At 43.2% G+C, this 21,118-nt stretch overlaps 1 protein-coding gene across 2 annotated transcripts in view; it reads right to left on the minus strand.

Annotated features, from left to right (window-relative positions):
• SNX30 (sorting nexin family member 30) overlaps window positions 1–21,118 on the minus strand; it is a 258,667-nt gene that overhangs the window by 9,800 nt on the left and 227,749 nt on the right. For both annotated transcript variants that reach the window (XM_069238619.1, XM_069238610.1), the window contains 3 exons: window positions 19,053–19,252; window positions 9,264–9,350; window positions 6,402–6,554 (listed from right to left, as the gene is read on the minus strand). In XM_069238619.1, coding sequence (XP_069094720.1) covers window positions 6,402–6,554; window positions 9,264–9,350; window positions 19,053–19,252 — 440 coding nt within the window. The remainder of the gene's footprint in view (window positions 1–6,401; window positions 6,555–9,263; window positions 9,351–19,052; window positions 19,253–21,118) is intronic.

Consider the following 21,118-nt stretch of genomic DNA (forward strand, 5'->3'; position numbering starts at 1 on the left):
GAGAGGCTCTTGTCCCTGGGAGCTGACGAGAACTGAACCCCAGGGATCCCGTTACAGCTTATCCTAATACCAAGGTGTGTAACTGACTCTTGGCGACTACCTCATCTATATAACATTTCAGGTGCTATGAGGCCAAATACATCATTTCCTTCCTACTGTGATATTGTGCTCTGTTGGGACCACGGGATGTTGAAGTGTGGACACTGATGACAACTGGTTGTCTCTCCCAAGTTGCAGAGGGAAGTGTCACAACCGTGTCAGCGATCTTCAGATCGAGTAGGTTTTGAGGAATCGTTGGCAGGAATAGGAAGGCAAACGCCTTACTTCCCAACTATAAGAACATACCCGTCATTCCTCAACCCTGCTCCCATCACCCCTTCCAGCAATGTAAGAGATGTTTGCATTATCGGTTGAGGCAAGCCGTCTACTACGCTCACAATTCCCCATCACACGAATACGTCTCCTCCCACTTTTAAGTCTCTGGTATCTGATACTAATCTCTTTTCCCGGGATTGTCTGTCTGTAGCACCAATTTCTTGTGTGTCCAAATGCGATAACTCCTGCAGGGGCTTTCAAATAGCAGAGTCCACGTGTTTTGCGCCTGGCACTCTATTTTGAAGGTATCAACAATGTCATGTTGCAGGTATTTATTTATTTTCCCCCAAAGTATTGAGAGGCAATAACTCGGCTAACTTCTCAGGTGGCCTAGGTGAAACTTTGCTTCAGGAATCTTTTCCCCCCACACATTTCTCTTTCCTTCCACCATGTGATGGACAGATGCGTCTCTTTAGTGCTAAAAGGACTTTCACCACATCGGTGACTCCCCTTACGGCTGTCACAACTACTACATCCTGCAGGTTTTTATTTTATTTATTGATTGCATCTACTTTCCCTTGTGCACTCTTGTAATCTGCACACCCTCAGCTTTGCTCATGGCAGCAGCATGCTGAAAGAGGTCATCATAGTCAGGAGAACCCTGAACAAGCAGATGTCTGCAGTCACGGACTACAGATGAGAAGGTAAGGTCTCGTTCCCTCAATGGATGACCAATGGCCACTCGTGCAATTATGCCGCCTGGTAGCCTGATCTACTCGTGGGCATCAAATCTGACTTTTCACCAGTGACTAATAAATGTAGCCGAGACAGTAGTTGCATTCCTTGCTGATCGCATACAACACTTCACTCATCCAGGCAGGTTCTGAACTGCACGTTTTCGTCTTAAATATGCTGTCGCAACCAAGAGACATTTTAAAATTCACTTGGTAATGATTTTAATCGGAAAGAATGATATTACTTTGAAATTGTAGGACTTCTTGCAAATGGTGACGAACATCGTGCCTTTTGGATGCATGGTGATGCTGATGTACGCTTCCTTCATAATCATTTCATCAACTGGTCCTTTGCTCGGTAGTCTGTGCAGTAAAGGTAACATTTACATTTGTATTCTTAATTTCTTCCATAAAGGCCTATAATTATTCTTCTGTGGGTTGCTCTTCTTCGACGGTAAAAAGTATAATTGTCCTCCTTTGCCAATAGTGAGGTCTCGACCATCAATGAAACTAATTTAGGGTCAACTGCACTTTTCTTATTCAAGGCTGGTTTATTCGAATAAGCCATAGTACCAAGGCACCTTCTAACCAACCACAACGTCTGACCTCATCACCTTGTGTTTCCATAGGAATTGGAAGTGCTGTAACATGGGCTAAAGGGCTGAGGTCAAAGTGCCCCCGGGGCTTAACCAAATACGGCGCACGCTTCTCCTCTTGCAGATAATTTACGACTTCTTCTGCCACTACCTCCTTTTCAGTTCCCTCATGGAGGTCTTCATCAGGGTCATTTCCTCAGCTTTTGTACTGAGGTTTTCAGGCCAAGCCCTCATTGCTTTAGTGGTTTCACTCTACTTTTTGTATATTTTTATCTACTCAAAATCCGATCTGTATGTTGTTGTTTAAGGGCTTGTTAAGGAAATATCCGTTAGGTAGAAAACCTAACACCTCCCCAGCACGAACGTCTATCTCAAGGAACATGTTTAATTTTTGGAGGTGAATTTTTCTCTAGTGTCTAACTGCGGCCCACTCTGTTTTCAGTTAAAGGATGCATTAATACGGCCATTTTGCACCGTTTATCTCAATTATAATGTTTAGTCAAGGCGCTAGGACAGACTTTCTTGCTTAATCCTGTAGAGATAGATGCTGTGTTGACTACTACTTATTCTCTAATCCTCAACACTGCAGCAAATCTGTGGATAAACCACCCTTGTGGGTGTCTTGGCTAAAACAACTCAGACTGGCGTAATTTAGCTCATCTCTTGCCTGGCCTCCAGCAGAAGAATCGAGGTTCAAACAAAAAAACAAAAAAAAACTTTTTGGGGCAGTAAAATAACAAAGTAACAGCCAAAGTGGTATAGTCTTTGCCTGTATAAGCCTGGTTTCTAGCAAAAAGCCTCGACGCACTGAAACTGTAACTACTGGTACATAGTACTTTACAGCAGCCGTTCTACTGAAGGTGTAAGAGTTATGCAATCTGGTTAGTGAGGATGGGCAATGCCAATCATCTTAAGCGTCATTGTAGAATTCATAATCATTTCCATGGCAGTCTCGATTAATGTCTTCTCAAGCGCCATTTTAATCATGCATGGTGTCCTCTAGCAATTGATGAAACAGAGTATGCGAGTCCGGTGGTGATTTCTCACATAAATGCATGTTTTGCAAAAATGCTTAGGTCAGAGAAATTTTATTTGATGGAGGAGCGAAGTATTTCTCCAGCACTGTACAAAATAGATGTTCTTCAGACATAAAATTGTATTGAATTTGAAATTTGTTGGGTCATCACAGAGAATTTTGACTTTGGGCAATGGCTAACCATTAAATAGATTATGCCTTTGTCACCTAGAATGCTGCCTTAGGACGTGGCTGCGAGGAAGTGTTGCTATTGATAAAGACCTTTAATCTTTGTTCTTTCAGAGGTCACAACATCTGCTAATTTAGGACCGAGCTGCAGAAATAGTTTTTCATTTTTGTGAGGCTTAAGGCCAGGAACATTGGTGCTTGCAGTAGATCCAGTGTAAAGCTGCTTGAACGGACATGATGAGCAAGATTCCTTTGGTAGATGGTTATTGGCCATTTGAGTTAGGACTGAGATGTATGACTTTTACTTCTTTTCGTAATAGTGTTGCGACTCTAGCAGGAACATTATTTTACTCATTTAAATTCTTGAACTGGTCATTGAGCCTCTCAACCCTGGAACCTTCCTTGAAGATGGACTCTGCTAGATTTCAGACTGCTTCATTGAACTACACACCGCATTATCACATTATGATACACACCAGGTGTCCACAAACCACAAGGAGAAAATAAACTTATTTTTTGGCTACTCTTAAGGCCCCAGAAGTGGTGTCAAAACTTAGAAGCTGTGTCAAAAGTTTTTCATTCGTGCTGAAAGAATAATACATTAAAGAATGTGTAAGATCTCAGAACGTAAAAGGTGGTGAACAAGCATCAGAGTGGTGCAAAGTTTAAGAGGCACACTTTTGTTGTGGTTGACATGTAGAGGAACCAACCACACGAACAAGTCACTTACCCACAGTAACACTCTTTTTGGTCTATACTCTATTTAACCACAGATTCCTCACCTTTAGAATATTCCCCAGATGACAGACTGGATCTGGAAGTTTTTCTCAGCAATACTCCTGCAGGCCACTAGGTGGCACTGTGTCACTGCACTGACTCCATACCTCCCAGAAGTGACGAGACAGAGTTGCACCACCTCTACCTGCTGCCATCAGTTTCTTGCCTGACTGTCCATGTCCCCAGACTAAGAACATTAAACAATAGTTGGTACTAGCATGCAGCTCTCTAACTTAGAAATTTTTTGGATGGTAAAAAAGAGGCCACTTCACAGAAAAGAGAAGAAGAAAGAGCAGTGAAGAATCTGTGGCTTGATGGAGAATGCACAGGCAAGAGCACTGCAGAAGGTAAGAATCATGTTCTTCTGAAGGAAGGCACTAAACAAGCCAATGCAGTGTAGCTGTAGCATCCATAGCCTACCTGGATGTCCCTCAGCCGTTACAAAGGCAACTTTTAGGCCAGTGCATAGCAGATCTTACTGTAGAGGGCTTTCCACCTATACAAGAGTCCTCGTTGGCACAGCCTTCTCTTTCTTCTCCTAGGAAAACCCCTATAAAAAGCTTCTCATCCTACCAACGGTCCTTGGCTTAAATCCATTTGGGGCTCAATCAATAGTCTCTCTACTCCTCTTTCGAGGGATAAGGAAGGGTAAAGAACGCTGGGAGAGTGATGGACTGCCCAACATTGAAGAGAATCAAGACTTTTTTGCAAGAAAGCTACCTGGTCCCTCAGTACCAATCTGGCCAGAAAAAAGGTAGTATAGGGCGGTTATCGTGATAGAGCCTGGAGTTAACAACCTGAAGTGATCACAATGAGGAAAACAGTCTTTAAGGTCAGAAGATACAATGAGTAGCTGTGCATCAGCTCGAACAGTGCACACACAAGAAATGTCAAGATAAAGTTTAGGTCTCGTGACAATCAGTATTATCAAGGCCAACACAAAACACATATGTGGTCGCATCTTTACCATCTTGAATGGTTTGGCCAGTGAGGCTGCAAAGTTTTCCGGGACTGGAGAAAAATCTTGCTGGCCATATAATGAAAGGCATGCCTATATTGGCCCTATAAAAAAACTGCACTGTCCAATCTCAATCCAAACTTGCCTAAGAGAACATCTGCTTCTCAAATGCTTCAATCCTCAGACTCCCTGCCCAGGGAGGTGTAAGGAATGCAGTGGGGTTCACTTTGCTCTTGGAAACAAGGACAACAAGACTCTCTAGAGTAGGATGTTTAATGAGGAAATCAGAGTCACAAGGCACAAGTCTGACGTCTGGCCTCCTGTCTATTCATGGTGGACAAGAAGAGGGCTTTGACCAGGTGCCTATCAAGACGATGTTATTAAAGAAGTTATTGAATGGGATCAAGAGCTCAAATATAGCTAGCCTAGGTTGTGACATTTTGGTAAGGACACTTTCACTTAATCTTAGTGGAGGGCAGTGAAAGGTACAAGACCTCAACGTTTGTCAAATTACCACAGTGAAATAAATACTCTCTTCCGTTGGAGGACCAAAAGGCAAGATAATCCCTCAATAAAGGGAAGTATCAAACCCACAGGCCTCTTGTAAGTCTGTTTTCAAATTATCATCATAACAAAGGCGTAAATCATTCACACCGCCACCATAATCATCTCCTTTACGTGGGCTCACGGTCGGATCAGAATCAGAACCAAAAAGACAATAGAGCCTCCGACAGTGCATCCACATTAGTGGGTGCATAGGTTCAGACTGATGTTTGTGATGACTAGTTGCATTTAAGTAATTTTGGAATGTGACCGGTTCGTGCTGAAGTCGGTTTAGGTGTCAGATACTTGAGACAGCACATATTCAGTACCGGCGTTGAAGGAGGAGACTGATGCAAGGCATAAAGCTGGGGTCGAAGTCTGTATCTGAGAAGGCAGAGCCCGTAGTAGGTCCAAGCGAGTCAGACGGCATAGAGGGCAGATCCACTCATGGTAATCTGACGGAGAGCCCCTGAAGATGCTTTACTCACAACAGCGCACCAGAGGGAGCCGGAACAGGACCACATAAATGCAGCCTGGCCTCCTTAAAGGCCTTGACCTGCTGCGGTGGCTCGGATGGCCTGGTGAACTCAGGATACATCGGGGTCAGCTGTTGAATTGGTTCTGCAACCACAGATTAGGACCAACATCATGCCTTTTCTTTGAATAGTGAGTGGTGGGATAGGGACGAATTCCGCTTTGTTTTCTTGGGTTTTCCTTTGAACTTGGACTTACAAGCGACCTTGGGAGCAGCAGGTCCCTGCTCTTGACCTAGAGAAGGATTTGCATGATGTCTGGAACTACTACTTGTGTTTGGCGACATACAGCTTCTCTGCTTCGTCCCAGATCACCTTCTGGTGCATGACGGTGCACTCACTGCTCAACTTTCAGAAATGCCCTGAGCACAAACACCAAAGACAAACCTCATGTGGGTCAGTAACAGACATTTTTTCCTATAGTCCTGTGTCGTTTGAAACCTATAGTTTTAGGAGGAGACATTGTTCCCTTGTACACGGGATTTTGTTTTAGGAGTTGTTAGAAGGCTGACAGAAATGGGAGCAGAGCTCCGGACCCATGTTTGAAGGCACAGAAAGAAATGAACAGATGTCAGTGCACACTTCTGGGATGGCACAGAGCCAAAGAACACAGGAGAATGGCTGAGAAGAGCTTCTGGATCGAGTCAGGCACGTGTCACTATTCTAATCTGCAGTTGGAAGTATTCATCAGAATTCATCCTTTCAGGCTGTTCATGTTGCCGATTTAGAACACTGCCTTACCTTTTCATAATACTGGATGTTTTTGTCTGCCATGCCCATGAGCAGCTGCTTAAAGTCCTGCCTCTTGTTATTCTGCCATCTCTCCATATCTGCCTTCAGATCAGCATTGAAGCACTCCACTCTGTCCTGACACTTTTCCACGTCTGTTGGCACCTAGATAGCAGATGCGGACAGTTTTAAAACAAGGTAAAACGTAACAGAAAACTGATTCAATTATTACCTTTTGACATTCCCCGCTAGGTTCAGTTCCGGCAAAATACGCAACAGACTGTACTTTCCTTACACACCGCGTTCAGAAACTCTTGTGGCTGAGTAAGTGCAACTGTCTGAATGTGCATGTCTGTGTCCCAGAATAGTCTTCCTTGGGTGGCAGTGTGCCCTTGTGATTATTCAAAAGGATCTCCCGAGTTCCACTTTTAAAGAGACACCTGTATGTGTTAGAGGTCATTGCCAGGAATGGAGCAGCCACAGGTGAGGTGGTGTTTTAACAGGAGGGAAAGGTGTGAACTACTGCACAAATAGCCAGTAAGATGGCTTAGTGATTCAAGAACTGGATGTATAGTCTTTTGTTAGCAGCAGGCCATGGTTTTGAATCCCAATAGGGCCACTACAGCAATCCCTCCTTCTGAGCTTGATTACCAGAGTATGAATGAATTGGGTAATATTACACACTTTAATTCGCAGCATTTTGAAATGGAGAAAAAATGCAATTGCAAGCTCTACCTAAAAAAATACAAACTGCAAACTTACATTAATACATGTGCAACTTTGCCCCTGGGGCGCTATGAAACTGCAGGGTGCTGGCTGCGGTCCAGCTGCTTCTGACTGGTTTTCTCTGGGACGGTTCTGCCCGTAGCTGCCTCTCCTGGTCCTTTGTTTGACATTGCTGGGGTGTTTGTGTTCACTGATGTTCACAAATATATCTTTATTTATTTCCTTTGGTTTCTATTTAAAATACTCTACTGCAATCTGGACAACTAAGGGACGTGGCCCAGAACAATATTTTTACAGCTTCCGTTTTTGAAAACATGTCCTATGCAGACACTAATCAGCCGCTCAAAGGCAGTGTCAAGCAGTGTCTCTAAAATTTTTAATCTGTCAGGTGTTCATACCTACTTAGCACAATGATCTATACCAGCGCATGCGCAATGGACAACAGCAGGAAGTTTAGGTTTTTCTCAAACCATGAAAGGAAAATTGACAAAACCAGCAAAATGCATTGAACGAATGTTAGTGTGTTCCGCTTGACAAATATGGCAAACTTCATTTATATATTTTGGAATTCCTGTAGGAACAAATCATATAAAAATGAATCGGATAGCACCTTTTAGAACTCCCTGAATAACATGGGAAAAATTTGGCAAAAAAAGACTTATCTGACAAAATACATTATGGATAGTGTTGCGAAGATAACACGAATTAAGCAGGTAGTTATCTCAACCTTCACTCCATAATTGTAATTCAAGTGTAAACTGAAATCAGAGAACCAGTCGAAGCATTTGAGGGCCACAAGAGGACAAATTGTATTACTCGCCACTAAATACTACAGATCGCTCCATTCATGCAAGGACTTCACAGGGGGAAACATCCTGAACAACTAGGGCCTAAACAACTACTTGCCTAAACCACTACTGCTAAACAACTAAAAAGTCTCTACAACGAAGTTCTGAACAACTACTGTCTAAACAACGATTTTGCCTGAATAACAATTACCTGAACAACGAATTTTAAGGTACGATTTTCTTATGGTTTATTAGCTGTTTAGAATATATATATATATATATATATATATATATACACACACACTAAACAACTAATAAACCATTAAAAAAAAAACAAGCACTTGCAATGCAACTGGTGTCGCATTTCTCAGAGTTAGAGCTATTAGCAGTTGTAAACTCCCAACCGGACTTTTCTTGCCTCATTAAATGGAAAAAAAAAGCATGATCGTGCTGCTACAGTTCACTCGTGGTGAAACCTATCGGCAAAAGTGCAATTATCTACGTAACCGGCAAAACTGCAATTAACTATGTAACAGGGTCGATGTCATGCAAAGCGCTCAACTTCTGCCAAGAGAAAAAGTAGTCCACAAACCGGATGGAAAACAGCGAGCCTCGTATGTTTTCAGTATTTGGTCGCTGCGCTTGAGGAGGGCTAACCACCGGAAAAGGCATGACATATGAATGGTTTCCATTAATGAAAGCAAGCAGATTTTATAAAGGCAACCCCACGAACCAATGAAAGACACTGACGTGACATGGACGGGGCTCCAAGCCCTTTTCTAACTACTACAGCATCTCGCAAGCGATACGCATGCGCAAGCGCAGGCTCGACCCTAAAAGAAAAAACTTACCTTAAAATTCGGTGTTCAGGCAATTGTTATTCAGGCAAAATCGTTGTTTAGACAGGAGTTGTTCAGTACTTCGCTGTAGAGACTTTAGTTTTTTAGCAGTAGTGGTTTAGGCAAGTAGTTGTTTAGGACCTAGTTGTTCCATCACATATTCTTTCACAGGAGGTAACACTGACTTCTCGCCAGTCCGCTTAGATACATTTACACGATAATGTGGATTCTTACTCTCACTATGTACAAGAGAGTTCACAATAGAGAACAACATGATACAGAAAGTTTTTAAAAATACAAATACATTCGTAAATTTGTCTTTAACCAAAAGGGCTCTATTCAGTCAAAAACAGAAGGAAGATATCTCAGCAGAAGTAATCCTGCATACTATCTGATTCAGCTAGACGTTGAAGGAGACAAGCATGATCCTCCCACCTACCCAGTATGTCTCTTTTTGTTACAATAGAACCCAGCTTCTTAATCAAACTACCAGCACCTTGGAGTGTTAGATTGATACTAACCCCAGCACGTTCTTCCCGTTTCAGAGCTGCAGCTTCCAACTTCGCTTCATACTCTGCTTGGACCTGATCTCGTTTCTTCAAAACATTCTAGGAAACAATGCAAGAGAAACAGTGTCAACACCGGAAATCATTGGCCCAGCATGCAGCACAGGCCTTGTCATATTCCGAATTCTTGCACTCAGACAACAAAAAAACCTCGTGTCTTTCCCACAATGAAGAACTCCTGAGAAAATTACAATCAGATCTAAAGATGGTTTGGGAAGCCTGAGCAAATTAGCATTACAAAGGATTTCAAATGGAAACATTACTATGGTAATTTGTTCTGTTTGTGACCTAATGTCAGGCTTAAATGAGGTTTTTATGACAGTGTCTTTGTTTTACTATTATTTTTGTAAGTAAGTGGTGATGTGGTATTTTGGCAAGGACTCCTGCTCACATTGAGCAGCGCAGTCTAAAGAACAGTTGAGAAGCGGTACTGTGGTTAAATGGCATTAAAACTTTTTAAATAGGACTGGTTTGCTTGCTGCACTAACTTTTCTTGAGGGGGGGACAAAAGAAAAGAAGAGTAAATTGATACCAATGGAATGTTGGTCAGAACAGTAATGGGGGTGGATACTGAATCAGCAGAAATGTTGGTTAGGGCTTTTTGTCCCTGCAAATCAAATCAAATCTTCCAAAATCACAAGGCAATAAAACCACCTATGAAATCAAGTATCATTTAGTTGCAAAAGGTTCTAATGTTTCACAAACACCAGTAGTGTTGCTGGTCACCTAAGCAAAGAGGTGGTCATAACCAACATCACCTTTGCATCCTCAAGTCCGATTCCAACTTGTCCATCCCAAATGGAAAATTATCAACTTGCCTTATTATGCTGAACTACAAAGCTTGACTTGATTGTGTAAATGCCCTTTGACCCTGGTCTGCCAAATTTCTACAGCACTGCTCTCCTCTACTTGTCACTCAGAATGTTTCTGCCAAAATGACAGCTGGAATTAAACACCAGCATCAATGTAGTTCCATTCACTGGCTCCGAAAGCACCTGAGAAACTTCCAACTTCCTCTGTTTCCCCAAAAAACACAATAGGAAACGCTTTAAATACTTCACAATAAATACAATCTTGTTGCTCTCCACAGTCACCAACCAAGATATACTCAACATGCATAGAAAACAAAATAAAAATGGGCTCACATGGGCCACGCCAAGGTCTATCATGAAAACAACCCAAATGGCCTTCATAAAAACTTTTATAATGCACCTCCTCTAACCCTCATACCTTCAATCCCTCACCAAGGAAGTGCCTATGTGCGATTTTCGCAGTACTGCATTTACCAGCTCCTCTATAACACTACAATACTTTCCCTCAGAAAATTCTACAGTTCTGTGGATTCAAGAAACACATTGGTGGTGTGTATTAACAAGTCGTCTGACTGGCAGTCATCCCTATATTCCAATGGAGCTAGTGACTTTGGTAGCGAGGGCAGCCATATTAGTCTTCACTTGCACGACAACACCATGTCACCAAGAGGTAAAGTATCAGAAAGGGAGGACTTGACAAGTCAAAGGAATTATGAAATACTAACATGATGCAGTAGTTGGTCTTTAGGCTGGATTATATCTGCTCCATATTGGAACGGTTGGACGCTTAAGGCCAAGGAAAAGAAAATGGAGCCTATGACGTTGGTCACGGAATAGACATGGCAAGAAGGTTATTATCCTCATTAGGAACGGACATTGGCAACTTTCCCAGCTGTCCCCTTAGATTACAAACTAAAAAGGTGCAGTGAGGCAATAGAAGGTTAGAACAGGCATTTTATAAAATCGTAAGGCAAAGTTTTGCAACCTTGCCAAGAGCACTGTAAAATTTAGCTCATTCACAGGTGGTTGCAGGCCATACAGTTTGCATAGTTATATCATGGCAATGACCTAAGAGGTTAACTGTGTGATAGCTGAAATAGAGACTGAATAATTAAAGATAAATACATACAGTTTTTTTTTTTTTTAAATAAACGATGTACAATTGTCATGGTGGCACACTAAGAATGATGTCATATGGTCTAGTTGTTGTTATTTTGCATCTACACACGTGACCAGTGTCTAGATCCTCGCTTATGAAATTGAACAAACTAAGCTATTTTTGACAAATTCCTCTCTCTGTCCTAGTTCCTTTATTTTTCAAAAATCTGGAGTGTTGGGAAACCTGAAAATACTAACTTGAGAAATAACATCCCAGATTTGTTGTCCACCAGAAGTTCAGGAGCCTGAGGATGGCACCAGGTATTCAGATGCAACATTCAAAATTGACAAATGTCACGCCAATAGCTCCTGAAGAACAAGCTGCTTACCTTTGGTTATGCCTTATCTGGTAGTGACTATATAGCTGCAGATTCCTTACATGAGAATTACCCTTTGATGTCAGACTGGATTCTGAAACGTTTCATGAGCAGTTCCCCTGTGCACCAGTAGGTGGTATTGTTCAGCTCGGTGTGATGTTATCCATAGGGGAAGTGACGTGTGCAGTACCTATGTAGGCACCAAACCAGTGTGCAGACATCAGTTTTTGTTTTCACACTGATTACGGGTGCGTTAAACTAGGGATCTAGGAATCTGCGGCTAGTTAAAGTCTCTACCAGATAAAGTGTTAGCGAAGATAAGTAACTTGCTCACCTGGTAGAGACTTCTAGAGGAAGATTCCTTACTTTAAAATAGATACTCAAGCAATACCTCCCTGGAGGTGGGGCTGCAACACAGATTAGGTTAGAAAATCCTGTAGGACAGAACAGGCAAAATGCCCATCTCACCAGACCTGACTGTTCAGGCAGTAGTGCTTTGTAACCATCAGCAGGGAAGCCCATGTTGCTGCCTGACAGATATCCATGACATGTACTCCACAAGCTAATGCAGTGGTTGCAGCATTGGCTCTAGCAAAATGAGCTTGCCAACCTCTCGGAGGTTGCTTTTTGGCCAATTTGTGAGATGGTCTGTTTCTGCACCGCCCTTCCTTTTTTGGCTCCACCGTACCCCACAGAGAGTTGGTCATGCACCTGGAACTCTTTTGTGCGGTCAAGGTAGAATGACTATACTCTTTCTGGGTCCAGTGGATGGAGTATCTCCTCTGCTTTAGAGGAGTGAGGTGGAGAGTAAAAGGTAGGAAAAGTAATCGACTGGTCTACATTAAAGGGCGTTACCACCTTAGTAGGAAGGATGATCTAGTGTGAAGGACCAGTTTGTCTGGGTAGATGTGATGACAGTGCCTGTAGCTCACTGACCCTCCAGGCAGATTTTGTTGCCTCTAGGAAGGCTGTTTTTATGGTGCAGTGTCGAGCAATGACGATATGGCAGACAAATACCCTTTCCATGTGCCCAAAGCAGAGCTAGGGTAAGAATAAACAAAATAACTTGGGAAAGGGATGCAGATAGAGGGTTAATTTGTTTAACTGTAGACCATGCCACAAATTTGCTACACCAGCAAGTGTAAACAGTCTTGGTGGAAGAACGGCTGGCTGCCAGGATAACACTGCAGAGTTTGAGCGCAAAGTTGAAACCTGTCAACTGTCACCACTCAATCTCTATACATAAAGGCAAAACATTATCAGGTTCGGGTGCAAAACCCTGCCCTGTTGCTGCAACAGAAGATCCTCCCAAAGAGGCAGCCTCATTGGAGGATCCATGCTCAGCAGCTAAGGATATCATACTCTCCATGCCCAATTCGGAGCCACAAGAATGACTTGAGCCAGGTCAGTCCTGATCTTCTGGAAAACTCTGAGCTGGAGTGGTATTCACAGGAAGGCATACATGAGGCCTGAGCTCCACTCAAGACAACAAGCGGCACGAGCCTTGGAAACTCCAGCGCACAAAGCTGCTGACATTGTGCATTTTTGACAGAGGCGAACAGATCCAACCAAGGTTCTCCTCATTCTTGGAAAAGACCTTGCACCACCTCTGTATGGAGACGCCATTCGTGATCCACTAAGCATTTCTAGTTGAGTTTGTCCACCATAGCATTGAGCGAGCCCGCCAGATGCTAAACCATCAGGGATATGCCCAGACATTCTGGCAATGTCCAGAATCATAGTGCCTCTTGACCAAGAGTCTACTACCCTACCGCACCGTTTGTTGCAACAACACATGGCGGTGGTGTATTACGTGAACAACAGTACCATCCTTCCCCTGAATGAAGAAAGAAAGGTCTTTAATGGCAGCTGAATCGCCGGAGCCCCAACAGGTGGATGCGGAGTCCAGATTCAGTGGGAGACCAGAGTCATATGATCTCCACCTCTCCAACATGGCTACCCCAGCATAGAAGTTACACTTCTATCACAACATTGAGCTTTTGTTGGTAAAGGGGTCTGCCACTAACCCAATGAAAGATTTGTTAGCTACCACTGCAGGTCTTATGCAGTTCTCTTTGAGATCTGAACCAAGTGGGACTAATTCCCCTGATGCTATTCCACTGGCACTTCAGATCCCACTGCAGAGTCCTCATATGCCAATGGGCATGTGTCACAAGAAGAATGCAGGAGGCCAGGAGACCCAACAACCTTAGAGTCAGTCTCACCGAAATCTAGGAAATCGGCTGAAACATCAGTATCAAAACCTGAATATCGCATTACGAGAGGCTAGGATCTAGGCTGCACTGTGTCCAGAACTGTTCCGATGAGAGGGTATGTCTGAGAAGTAGTCAGATGTGACTTCAGTACTTTGATAGTGACCCCAAGCGAGTGCAGAAGGCTCACCGTAATCTGAAGGTGGGAGGCAACTGCCTGAGGCGAGCCTGCCTTCAACAGCAAATTGTCAAGGTAGGGAAAGACTGGAATTTTCTGACCTCTGCAGATGAGCTTCAACCACCGGCATCACTTTCATAAACACCCGAGGGGTGCTGATAAGGTTGAGGGGAAGCACAACAAACTGAAAGTGCTCTTGCTGACCATGAATCACAGCTAACGCTTGTGGGCAGACAGGATGGGGATATGAAAACAAGCGTTCTGTAAGTCCAGCAATACCATCCAGTCTCCTAGGTGCAGGGCAGATAGGACTTGCGTGAGCATGAGCATTTTGAATTTCTCCTTTTTCAGAAAGACATTGAGAAGGGGCAGCTCTAGAATAGGGCTAAGGCTTTTGACCTTCTTGGACACCAGAAAGTAGTGGGAATACAAACCACGACCTACTTCTGATACTGAAACCTTCTCTATAGCTCCCTTGGCCAAGTGAGAGAAGACCCTGATGGAGCAAGGAGAGGTGGTCCTCCATTATCTTGTCGTAAGCAGGTGGCATGGGTGGAGGGGTGGTTACAATGGGGAGAGAGCAGAGTAGAACATTTTTGACAAGGCGCAAAACCCAACCGTCTGATGTTACTGACCTCCAGTGGAACAGGTGGATAGTATATCCTGCCCCCCCCAATTAGATTCCCATGATGGTCAGAGGTCATACCAAAGAGGTTTGGAGGCTGCGGAGATGGAGGTTTGGTGGACAGCCTCGACCTCTGGCTGCCTGTCACCTGCCTGTGCTGTAACTGCATCCTGCGCAACAAAAAGCTTGTTGCTGGCCGGGTGGCTTGGTATGTAAAGACACGGTTGGAAGCCCCTTCCATGACTAGGAAAGAGGAGGAAGGCAGACTGAGGTTGGTGAGGAACCATGGAAAGGCCCAAGGACCTGGCCATAGCTTTACTGTCCTTAAAGTGCTCTAACGCTGGTTCCATCTTCTCTCCAAACAACCGGAGCCATCAAAGGCCATGTCCATGAGCAAAGCTTGGACATCCTGAGAAGCCAGTGATTCTCAGGTAGGTGTGGCGTCTGAGGGCCACTAAAGATGAAATCACTCGCTCAGTGAGTCGGTCATGTCCAGCCTACATTGTATTGTAAACTAGGCTGCATCCCTCCCATCAGCAATTGCCTCCTCCGAGACCATGGCCAGCACTTGCACAACGAGTCCCAGATGGTATGGGAGTATCAGCTCAAGAGGCACGCAGTGTTCACTGATCGCAGTGCCAGGCTGGCGGGAGAGAACATCCTCTTCCAAAAGGTATTCAGCATTTTGGATTCCCTTTCTGGTGGAATGGTAGGTAATGCGCAGGGGTTAACTTTGGAGGCCAGCACCACCAAGCTCTCTGGGGTGGGGTGCTAGAAGAGCAAACTGTGGTGCCCTAAGGCAGGGCGATGGTGTTGGGCCATTGTCCTATGCACAGGAGCCCCTGTGCAGGGCTTGGATCAGGCCCAGAGTAGGACATCAGTAAGGGCTTCATTGAATTGGAGTAACAGTTCAAGGAGGGGACTCCCGGCTGAAGTAACTCTGTCAAGACATCTGTCTTGACTGCCACTGAGGGTGACGCAAGGTCTAGGAACTCAGCCGCCCTTCGCACTACCATTGCGAATGAGGCACCCTCCTCTGTAGCCATGGTAGAGAGAGAGAGACAAGGCCAAGTGTCTGGGGAGGCTTTCAGTTCATTACCATCTGCCAGATCCTCATACCAGTTGTCCCCCAGATCTTCTAACTGGTATCCATAAGGGTCCGCAGACCATCTCCCAATTATCCAGGCCCATCAACGGAATACGGGACTGGCTCTGACATGAGGAGTCTAAAACCACCTTCCCCACCCCCCCCCTGGCCTCCCCACCGCCCTCTTCAGTGCCAGATGATGCTCATCCGGCTCTATTTCGGTGTCCGGGATGAAGATGCGGCACCAGGGACATGCTCCGGCTTCTGGAAACTTTGGGAGGCGAGCAGACAGCCCATTCTTCACCACAGAGCTAGGACTCAAATGCCGATGCTCCTTCATCTCATCAGATGACTTCAATGGATGTGGTGAAGTTGAAGATCTTTCCGATGTTTTAGTCTTTTTAGTCTTCTTGTGCCAGTGGCACTTACCCAATTTCCCCAGACGACTTCAGCTGCGATGAGTAGCACCTGAAGTGGCTCCAGAAACGATTCTAGGACCTTCCTATCTACCTACATCTTGAGCGTTGTAAGGAGGAGCTTTAGGGATCGTTTGCATTGTGGTCTCGCTCCAAGCCCAAGATGCACGGCTGTCACTAATGCTAGGCACCACATGGTTTAAACCCAGCTTTCCTAGCATCTTAAAGCACCAGGAGACAAAGCCTCAAACATCTCGACCAAAAAAAGTTAGAAGTTGATATGGTCATGGTTGTTTCATACAGGTGCAGAGACAAATGTAGGAAGATGATGGTGGTTGTTAGGTATCTGACACCTTGGGATACTGTTGGGCGGGGCAAAAAAACACCTAACCTAAAATTCCTCTACCAGATTGGTGAAGGAGTTGTTGTGCATGCGAGTAGGAATTTATAGATGAGCTGAATGGAGGAACAATGCAGCATTACTAAACGTTTGGTGATTTAAAGATTTTAGAAGGTCTTTTCTCATAACTAATGGCCACAATCTAATTTCTAACTATGAACCATCAGGATCAGAATTCCCCAGATTTTGTTCCATCCCTTAAACAAAGTTTAAAGAATGGGAGGATAATTATGTCCTATTACCATCCGCCCTTTTGAAGATTTTTATCTTGCTAGAATAACTACTAATGATCTATCTTACTATCAATCAGGTTACTTTACAAAATTGTACTCCGTCCAGTAACAAATTAAATCTATTTAGATCACTAAATATAATATCAAGAGCTCCCAATACGTTTGTAGAAGCCCATCCCAACAAAATAATGTTGCAGAAAAAGTTAAGCCCGATACTGAAGCATGCCACAAAAAGTGGATGAAGTCTTTTTTATCTGAACTAGAGGGATTCTATAATACACGAAAATAGCATTATGTCAATCTAAAATTTGTATCATCTTGTGTGTTCTGGTAACATTTAAAAAAATACATTTTCAAAAGGCAAAACTGGCATTCTTTTTAGTACAATGTTTCAAAGACCTTTCCACAGCTTAGCTATGGACATGAAGCAGCCATTACTAGAATACAGTGCAAACGTGAAGGAAAAAATAAACTGTTTACAAGTGGCATGTTATCACAAAAGCAAAGTAATACACATAAAAAAGTGACCTATTTGGCGTGGTGGAAGAATATATTCCTTGGGTGCTATTGTACTTAGACCATTATTTTGTATTGTAGTTAAATTATGAAACTATAATTTGTTTCAATCCCTGTTCCTGTGCAATTCTCAGGATTCTGAAGGTGTTTTTTTCAAGCAAATATTCAATGTACAGGGCTTTAAACTCCACCTCTACAGAGCAAGTAAGAAGGGTTCCTACATTTTTTTAAAACTTATTTCACTGGGGAAAAATAGCAAAAGTCAAATATACTCAGTTGTTGTCCTGCAAACTTATTATACCCACTTGTTCAGGAAAAAATGCAGTAAATTTAGTGAAATATGCATAATTTCCCAGAACTTCAAGAAATTAACACAAGTGAAGTCTAGCAATTTCATTGCACTATTACTAATGGCGGGTGTAACATTTCTTTTGAACACATGAGCTATATATTTGTTCAACTCAAACGGGTGAGACTGAAGCCAAAGCACTTCATGGAGGACTGTTACTGAGAGTACGACCACAGTCTAAAAACAGAAAATCGCCTATTAACACAGGGAAAGGTGCTTAAAATGTGTGCATGAATTCCTATTCTGGGCCTAAACGGTGGACGTCCCATCAGAAGGGGAACAAAATTCAGTTCAATTATGCTAACCTATCACAGCAGAAGAGACCAGATGGCACAAGTTCACCAGACTAGAGTAGAACTACCACAAACAGCATGATAACTATTTAAAGAAATGTCATATTTAAATAGAATTGTTATTGTACAACTAAACATCTCAAGCCTTCAAACAAGAAATTCAGCTCTCTGGGATCACTATCGAGCTTGCAGGGCTAACTCATCACAACTTGAGGCCCCAGCAACAAGAAGGCGATGGAGACTCTATAAAAGATAACCAGAGGGAAGAAGGTGATAAGGAGTTACAAGAGAAAAGATGGGAGATATGCTGTCCATGCTTTGAGTGATTTCTCAGTGCTGCTCCCCCACTGCTATGGCCCACAGTTACAAACAAGGCACTATATTGATACTCAGTGCCATTAAAAATAGCGCTAGTGAGAATAACATTATATCAAAGAGTTCAAGAGTAAATGTTGGTGTACAGAGTAGTATTCGTTTTACGGTTAGCCTTAGTATTAGAGTACAGTTTAGGGGTACTTTCAGGTTTAAAGTATATATTGGGTTAGTGAAAATCTAATTTACAAGGTCTGAGTTTAAAAATAATGGTCAGGGTTAAGGGGAAGCATAAGAATAGGGGTGAAGTTGAGTGTTATGTTTCAGCTTAGAGGTGGCATAAAATCTGGGTTTAGGGTTTGTGTAACCATATAGTATAGATAATATCTGGATTATATTATATGCATTCATTATTGATTCAATGGTAGTTCGAGGCAGCTGCATGTATATAATGTGAATATCCACAAAGTGTCTTTGACATACTGAAACAGGTTTAAGTTTATCTGGAAATTGTCTCATGTTCATCTGTGTATTTAAATTTCTTAGACAGTAACAGGTGTGCATGTGTTCCTGATAGCAAACTATTGCATTGGTAACACCTATGTATCAGACTAAGGGGGGGAGAGGGAGGGTGTGTGTGTGTGTGTGTTTGCACCGAGGTTCATCAACTTAATGGCACAATCGAAGGAACATGATTTACGATGAGTTAGGGGCAAAAACAAATGCTAGTCATCAATTATGTTTTTAACAAATGTTATATAAATGCAACTGTCCTTTTACATTGATACATACTGATTGAAGAGAAGCTAACCCCCTATTGAAAGCTCTGCCATACCTTCATGGATTCAGAGTAGAGGACGTACTCTCTAAGTACCGGCATGGAGTCTTCGATCATGTCCTCGGTCAGTTCCTCGAGGGCAGAGCTGCAGTTCCCAATACACGCCGACACGCCTTCCAGCGGCTCTGCAAGTTCATCCTCCAGGCCACTCCAGGTGGAGTACACTGGTCCATACTCTCGTAGTTCCACCAGGTACTCTACGAGGAAAGGTATGAAAGCTAATAACTATAACTATTGCAAATGGTGTAATCAAGACAATAACCACTCAAAATGAAAAAAAAAAATAACGTTTCAAATTAAGGAAATCAGAAACTTGAACTTTAACAGCAGGCAAACACAGACAACATCTTTCCCCTCCCTTGTGCAGTGTTTTGCAGACAAGTAAACAGTATGTGGTAGTCAGTCAAATACATGCGTTGGTGCCAATAGCAAAAAACAGAGAATGGGTTGGATATAAGCAAAAAGACAGCATTTAAAATAGCACAGCAGACGTTCCAAAATTGTAGCTGACAGATGGTAGAAATGCTGCAAATTAATGTCAAACTCGACCACTAAATGCAATGGTATTTTACTGCATGAGACCACGAGGTTAATCTCAGACTCTGTAATTTCGAGCATGAGAAACCATGGCAGCAAAGTCTTTGGTCTTTGCCTAAACCAACTCTAAGACTTTTTAACGGGGTCCAGCCACCTGGGAGCGCCCAGTGCCGGTGAAGGTTCTGCAGTGAAATCGCAGCGTAACAGATTTTACTTCAGTTAATGCTTCACTTTATTACCCCATCCCCGCCCTCTATCATTTTTACTTTTCTGTGCCACTCTCATCTAAACTCTTTGCCCTATTTCAGGAAGAGCTCTTCTGACTGATATGCACTGTGTACTACTTGGCTTTAATTTCACTTACCCCCAACAACAATAATACTGCCCTAAAAGATTTCTCAGCAGACACTGCACACCCTAGGTTAAGAGGTAGGAGGGTTTGTTGACGCTGATACGATTTTAGGACAGTGAAGGGTACAGTCCTCTGTGATCTCCAAATAACAGCATGGAGACATATTAAAGGTACAACACAGCCCAACAGGAAAAATGGCTGAGTGTGTTGGGTTTTCACCAGCCTTGCAGTTCCAGAGGTGCAATGGGGCCAAAACGTCACTGCCCATGTGTCAATGTAGTTAGGCCCTAAAGACAGGGACATTTGTGGCCTTCCTCCTCTTATGGATGGATACAGTCTCCCAAAAGCAGTAGTACCCGCCAATCACTGCCGGAACCTATGTTATGGGCTCTAGCTTCCATTGGCAGTGAGCCCACCCACCATGGAACAAAAGCTAGCTCAGTAACACATCCCCACAACTGTTCACCATCTGACAACTGAAGACTTTTCGGCATAAGTAATCAAAGAAGGCAAAATGGAAATGATCTCCACACTCAATTGTGGCCACTTCTCACAATGGCTTCTATAATCCAGTTTGAGGGACAGAGGCACACGGATGACATTCTAAAGAGAACTGCGACATGGAGTTTGCATTGACCTTAACGGAGACTCCTTCTGGGCCTAAAGCTAGTGCTGCCTTCTCTGAATAAAGGCGCGTTTTCCTGTAGAGCCGGATGCCAACAGATTGGTACATAACATAAACCATTAACCACAACTAAGGCTGTGGGCGTGTCCAGCCTTATATTTCTTTTGATAATTTATTTATAAGGTGATACATATACGGTAACCATCAATTAGCCTTCGAGGGCGACGCAAATCTGTGGACTCAGATAGGAGTGATAACGTCATAGCAATCCACATTAACAATATCGAATCCATAAACATCACTTTCAATTTTAGAGTCAGTAATTTATACGCACTATGACCTATGCGGCCATGAATCACCATGCCAGTTTAGTAAAGTTCAAACATTTATTATGTTAAGATCACGTAAATCAAACGCAAGACCAAGTGATAAGAGGTACAAGAACAACACTGGCTGACCAAATCTTCGGAAGAATCTTAACCTAGCCAGAACATTTATCAATTAACGTTCAAAAACCACAATGCAAAATAACAACAATAACAGATGAAT

Source organism: Pleurodeles waltl, chromosome 1_2 (genome assembly GCF_031143425.1).
Source record: "Pleurodeles waltl isolate 20211129_DDA chromosome 1_2, aPleWal1.hap1.20221129, whole genome shotgun sequence".
Lineage (NCBI taxonomy): Eukaryota > Metazoa > Chordata > Amphibia > Caudata > Salamandridae > Pleurodeles > Pleurodeles waltl.